This window comes from Lotus japonicus, chromosome 1, assembly GCF_012489685.1.
Source record: "Lotus japonicus ecotype B-129 chromosome 1, LjGifu_v1.2".
Lineage (NCBI taxonomy): Eukaryota > Viridiplantae > Streptophyta > Magnoliopsida > Fabales > Fabaceae > Lotus > Lotus japonicus.
In genome coordinates this window covers 73885419-73892162 of record NC_080041.1, presented here as the reverse complement: position 1 = coordinate 73892162, position 6744 = coordinate 73885419, and the positions used below count along the sequence as shown (strand labels likewise).

Here is a 6744-nt window from a genome sequence, read left to right as displayed (position 1 = left end):
CGATAATAGTATATAAACTGTTTTACATAAATGTTCATTTCATATTTTTCTTTCAATTTTTTAAATTTAATTATAATATTAAAGACGTGGTAATGTAATTAAATGTTTGTGTAAAAATTATGTATATTGTCATGTATATAATTATTTATTAAACGAGGTTGTCTAAATCACCCATAGTAATATTTGGGTTAAATAACTCATGATCTATGTGATCCAATCACATTCAAGATAACTAGTTAATATTTTAATATTTTATTTATTAATTTATTTATGATTAAATATGTTTTTGGTCCCTAACTTATACCCATAAATATAAAATGGTACCCGAAAAAAATATAAAGATTTTAGTCCTTTGAAATTTTATTTTTAATCTAAAATGGTTCTATGTGAATTTTTTTACATCTATTTCGGTCCCTAAAAATTTCTTCCATCAAATTACATCCTTCTCCCCTCATAATTATTTCAAAACCTAGAAATTCATATCTTAATCTCCAAAACCTCTCCATCTTCTTTATCTTCAAAACCCAGAAATGTCCTTCATCTTCATCCTTTATCTTCATCCTTCTTCTTCCTCTCCCACCAAAACCACCATCACCTCCCAAACCCCCACCACCGAACACACCTCCCTCCCCCTCACCCAACACCACCACCTTGAGAGGCCGGTTTTGGTGTGGCAGGGGATTGATTTTCTGGACCGTTTTTACTGATGTGGTTATGCAAAACTCATGACGGCACTGGGGCAGGGAAGACTGTTTTGGTTTTTTTGCCCCACTTTGGCTTTCTTGTAGATGGGTGCTTTTATTTTGTGGCACAGCTCCTTGTCCCTGTAGTATTCTAATTTCCTGGTATACTTAGGTAGGTGGTCCTCTCCTTTTTTTCCTTTTTTTCCTTTGATATCTCCTTCCACTACAAGAAAAACAGCATTTAGAGGCGGACATTCTGCGGCGGTTCCAGGAAAACCGCCGCACAGTGTAACACTGCGGCATCCCTGGTGGCGTTTTAGCCAAGCGCCGCAGTTTGAGTCAATTAGCACCGGTGTCTTTTCAATTTATGGCGGTTCTTAAGTATTTTGCGGCGGTTTAATCAGGGGTAGTTGGGGAAGGCGCCGCAAGTTAATTAATTTTGTTTTTAAAATCAAAAGGGGTCAAGTGAACCCTATTTCTCTCGCTTCGCGTCTCATTCACGTTCACAGTTCACACATCTTCTCTTGCTCTGAAACTCATCTTCTTTTTCGCGATTTCGAAACTCATCTCCTGAACCCTAACTCACCTTCGCACCCTGCTTCACAACGAGTTGGTGGCAAATGAAATTTGGGTCGATTCCAGGTACATCTTTAACTGACCAAGCAAATAAATCCAAGTTCTCGCTAAGAAGCTTTCCTAGTCGGGCCTTCTGGGACTCGCTAAGGGAGGTCCCAACTTTAAGTACACGTCCCGCTACGTGCAGATCTTTGAGTGACTCTACTGGCTGCGCGGCTTCATCTCTCAAGTCATCTCTAGGGTCTATGAATGGGTCAGCATCATTACCAATCTCAAATACACGGTAGCCCTCCTTGGCCCCTCTCTCTCCGAAGATGCTATAAAGCTCTAGACTTTTTTCATAACACCTCCTCGCAGCTGCTTGGTCAACCTTGAGCACTCCTACCTTCCCAGTGATAAGTGGGTACTTAACTGTCAAATGCGCCGTTGAGTTGCAAGTTGCTACCTTGTTCAGGGTCCTTCGCCCTATAATCACATTGAAAGACGTAACACAGGAAAGAACTAAGTATTTAACTTGGACCCTCTTCACGTTCTCGCCACGCCCGAAAATGGTTTCTAGCTCCAGCCGTCCCCTGGCAGCCACCTTCTCACCCGCAAAACCCACTAAGCTTCCACTGTAAGGCTTTAGGTTGGCAGGATCCAACTTCAACTTTTCAAATGCATCTCCGTAAATGACGTCTGCAGAGCTTCCTTGATCAAGAAGAACTCGCTCTGTGTCATAACCTCCAACAAAACCACTATCGGATCGTCCTCATGTGGGGCTATTCCCTCGAAGTCTTTCTTTGTGAAAATGATGGGTGGATGATCAAAGCCATGTTGTCCTACGTGCACCGAGTTGACCATACGCCAGTACCTCTTCCGCGCGGATGTAGTTTCGCCTCCACCACTGAATCCCCCTGAAATACTGCATACCCGCCCTAGTGGAACGTCGAGGTCAGAATCTACTTCTTCCACCGGAGCGACTTCATTGTTTGTTTCTGTATCAGCCACAAATTCTAGCGAATAGCCCTTCTTAATCAAGCGCTCAATCTCATGTCTCAGTGTCCAGCATTATTCAGTCATATGCCCATTCATCCTGTGGTACTCGCACCACTTGTCTGGATCATCATTTACCGGCGGCCTAGTCCGCTCTTTAGGGAATGATATTAACTTCAAACGAGTCGCCTCCTTTAGGATATCCGACACCGGCGCGTTCAACGTGATCCCGCCTTGCGCTGTCCCTGAACTGTTAACTCTTGCTTCCTTGGGATTTTCCATCGCGTTCACCACTTTCAAAGGCTTTGGCATGCTTGGTCCTCCGGAGGGTCGCGCCTGATATGGGGCTGGGCGATTCGGTTTGGGTTGGTTGAATTTGACGGGTCCTGAATGTGTCGCCCCCTTCTAAGATGAGGAACCATCCATCTTCTGCTTCTGACGGTTGCCCTCCTCCTCGAGGATATAACTTCGAGCTCGCGCCCTAATCTCTGCCATGGAGGTCGCTGGATGCCTCGTCAAATTTCCATTCAAAGGTCCTTCCCTAAGTCCATTCTTGAAAGTTGCCACGCAGACCGATGGCACTGAGTCCTCCAAGTGTACTGATAAGTCATTGAATCGTGTCATGTAGCTCTTGATCGATTCATTCTCCCGCTGATTCACTGCCAGCAAAGCTGCTATTGTGGCTTGCTCTGATCTACTCGCCGAGAATTGAGACAAGAATCGCGTCGAGAACTCCGTGAAATCTGCGATTGATCCTGGGGGAAGGGTGGTGAACCACATCATGGCAGATTTCTTGAACGTGGAGGGGAGAAGCTTATACTTGACCGCATCATTCACCCCAGCGATTACCATCCGTGTGTTGAAGTAAACCAGATGCTCCTTCGGATCTGTGGCTCCAGAATAAGGATCCAAAACGAGTGTCTTAACCTGTTCGGGGATCTCCTCCGCCACGATCTCATCAGAAAAGGGTTGGAAATTGACGACCGCCGCCGTGGTGTGACGATCAGATCCTTGATGATCCAACTTGCCACGCGTTAACTCCGCGACCTGAGTTTGCAAAGCCTCATTAGCTCTTTGCATAGTTTTCAGCCTCTCCAATATCTCCGTTAAACCTGGGTTTCCTCCTCCATCTGCCGCCATCGTTGGCTCTCTTACCGGGGGAGGTTCTTCACTCTGGTTCGTCGTCAATCTCGTCGCAACCGCTCTCCTGGTAAATCCAACCAGCTCTCAAGTTAGTGGGACTGATGATCTTCTCGTCGGCCCCACGGTGGGCGCCAAAAAGTGTTCTTACACGGCCACAAGCCCCGGAAACGAAGGGTTTATAGTCTAGGGTTTTGAGCCGTAAACACAATAAAAGCTGATAGAAAATGAGAACCTCTTTATTCAATGAAGTCTGTTGCCTTTTATAGTGGGGCAATTACATCAACCCTAATCTATTACACATGGGCCTCAGCTATGTTTTCATGGGCCAGGCTACTAGCCCAATACCTAGCAGTCTAATTCCTACACCTAAGCACGCACGAGCACACTCGCCCTGCCGTGACCCTTTGACTATGGGACTCGCCAGATACCTCTTTGGCGAGTCCTGTCCACATATATGATAGTTTATTGGCATGCTATGTGTTAGTAAATTTTACTTTTGGTGAATTTTACTTATCAATTGTGTTACTTTCTGAATGACCTCAAATTTATTTAGAACTTGCTAACTATGAGATACCAAAGGCCTTTTTCATTTTTCTGAATTTTATGTTTATAGGAAAAAGTCTAATAACTTTTTTGCTTCAATGCAATGCTGCAGTACTTTTGCTGTCTTAAATCGGGTAACCTTTCCTCCTGCTCCTGAAACGGGCCATGTTAGAATTGTATTGTATCAACAGAAGTAGGATACCATGTTTAGCTCTACAAATTAGCATACTTACTTATTGATCTACCTTCATACACAGTCATTGATTTACTTCTTCTAGTTTGTTAGCATCCGGCAGAGCATATTAGTACCTCACAATCCACATTGATCAACATATTTTAAATGTAAAGCATTTAAAAAGGGTGGAAAATTCATACTTAATCACTGATTCGAACTTCCATACCAGACTTTTTCTTTTCCCTCTCTTACTATTCTGTATTGGTAATTCTGATATGTATTAACCGTCATCCTATCCTACAGGAGACTGAAATTTGTGTGGTTTTCTTTTGGCAGCTTGAACTTCGTGTTAATCATATGCTGGGGAAGGACCAATTCCTATGGGTAAGGTTGACATACTGGTGTTACCTCATGAGATTGAAACTGTTATCTGCTAATTTGTGTTCATGGATGTGTTCTCCTTTTACTGGCTGCCCATGATGCTTGTTGAAACTAGTTTGGCTTGATGTTGGATAATTTCTTTTAAAAGTCAGAGGCATAAGATAGGAATAACTTTGAGAGTAGTAAGCTTCTTCGATGGCTGCTACCAGTGGAGAGGTGGATCGACCATCTTCAGTATTCCTCATTGTTCTGACATCTCTCACAAGACTATCAACAAAGAAAGGTACCATTTTAATCTCATAGATGGCATGTTAGGGATAACTTAGCTCAGAAATTGCATGTTTTTTTCCCAACCTACACTTAAATTCAGTTTATCTCTTAAATTGCATGTTTTTATCTTGTATGTAAAACGGAAAAACAACATGTTGAAGCAAAAAGAAGCAGCAGTGGCAGTCATGACAACTAGTGACCCTGCTGATGGGAAATCTGACCATAGTTCTTTCACACAGCAAGAAACCTATAAGGCCCTTGTCCCCCTGGATTTCGGACATATTGTTAGCTGCACCTGTAGGCATTAAAGCGACTATTTCCGGCAGTGAGTTATCATGTATGCATGTGTCAATTTTTTATCTCTGCTATGCTTGCAAGTTCTAGGGGTGTGATGGTCCAATTTGGTTCAGTTTAGAGTTTGGCCTCAGCCATACTTCTGGTTCCATGAATTTCACAAACAAAACTAAAGGACAAATTATTGTTGGGTTCACTTGCGAACGATGGTTTGTCGGTGGTTTCAGTTTGGCCAGTACCTTTGGAAACCTCATACTTTCAAAACATTTTGTCAAATGACGGTAGGAACTTGACTAGGAACATTGTTAGCATTCATAAAAGAATAATATATTTAATCGCTCTTCTACTTTGTTCAATGATATATGTGGATTCTGGATTGAGCTAAATCACCATCTTTATGGCTTGTAATTTCATATCTTTATCTCAATAGCATGTAAAGAGCAACTTACCCAGTGTGGTTATAGTCTCTCTTCCTTTTATCTTGATAAAATAACCAACTCGATTGTTTTGGCTCTTCTATTTATCATAATCTAATTTGTTGAAATATCCTATTGTGCTTTGAAACTTGAGTTTTTGTATATCTGAACTTAAGTCAATGAATATTGCCAAATGTTAACAGGTGCAGTGGTGTTATGGGAAGCTGTAGGAGAACTCAAGCCTCCATCAACTTGTATGGTATATTTTTAATTACAAAATACTATGTTAAGATCTTCCTGAAATGGTGCCAAAATGATTCATAAACTTGATTTTCAGTAAATTGCAACAGGTTGTAGTTTTTTCCGTGTAAAACAATTGCTTACTCATATATTTTTGTTTTGTCTCTCTTGCACAAATTGAAGAACACACTTGCCTATTGCCAAAGTGGCTATCGATTGATTTCTTTGCTACTGTTTATAAAGATTATAAGCTTCATTTTATTTAAAGAGATCATTTTATGAAGATTATAAGCTTCATTTTATTTATTGATTGAATACATAATTTGACCTTTAAAAAATTGAAAAACTATTTTCCGCAATTCAATATAATTAAATAGAAAATAATTTAAAAATCACTGTAGAACTTTGCGGCGGTCAGAAACCGCCGCAAAAATAGAGGCAGAATGAATTACAGACTCCGCGGCGCTTTTTACCGCCGCTATATTCTGCGGCGGTTATTCCAACGCTTGGATATAAGCGCCGCAGAACGGCCCCCGACGCTCGTAACTGCGGCGCTCAAGGAAACGCCTCACTATACATTTTCTTCCAGAAGCACCGTAAAATGTCTTTTTTTTTTGTAGTGTTCCCCTTGCTATGTTTCGTTCCTCTGTTTCCTGCTGGTTGGGGAACTTACTTGTACTTTATTACTCCATGGCACTTCTTGTGCTTTTGGTAGATGAAGAAGATGGAGGGTTTTTGAGATGAAAATCTGAGTTTTGGGATGAAGATATGAATTTCTGGGTTTTGAAATAATTATGAGGGGAGAAGAAGACTTAATTTGATGGAAGAAATTTTTAAGAGACTGAAATAGATGTAAAAAAAATTCATATGGGACCATTTTAGATCGAAAATAAAATTTTAAAGTGCTAAAATCTTTATATTTATTTAAAATACCATTTTATATTTACGTGTATAAATCAAGGACCAAAAACATATTTAACCCTAAATAAATAAATTAATAAAATATAAAAATTTCAACTAGTTATCTTGAATGTGATTGGTCCACCTA

General features: G+C 40.9%; 1 protein-coding gene across 1 annotated transcript; it reads right to left on the bottom strand.

Moving 5' to 3' along the window:
- Window positions 1-2639: 2639 nt before the first annotated feature.
- On the bottom strand, window positions 2640-3374 carry LOC130745699 (uncharacterized). The gene has a single exon (XM_057598066.1). It carries the CDS (start codon window positions 3372-3374, stop codon window positions 2640-2642), a length of 735 nt encoding a protein of 244 aa, XP_057454049.1.
- Window positions 3375-6744: the final 3370 nt, after the last annotated feature.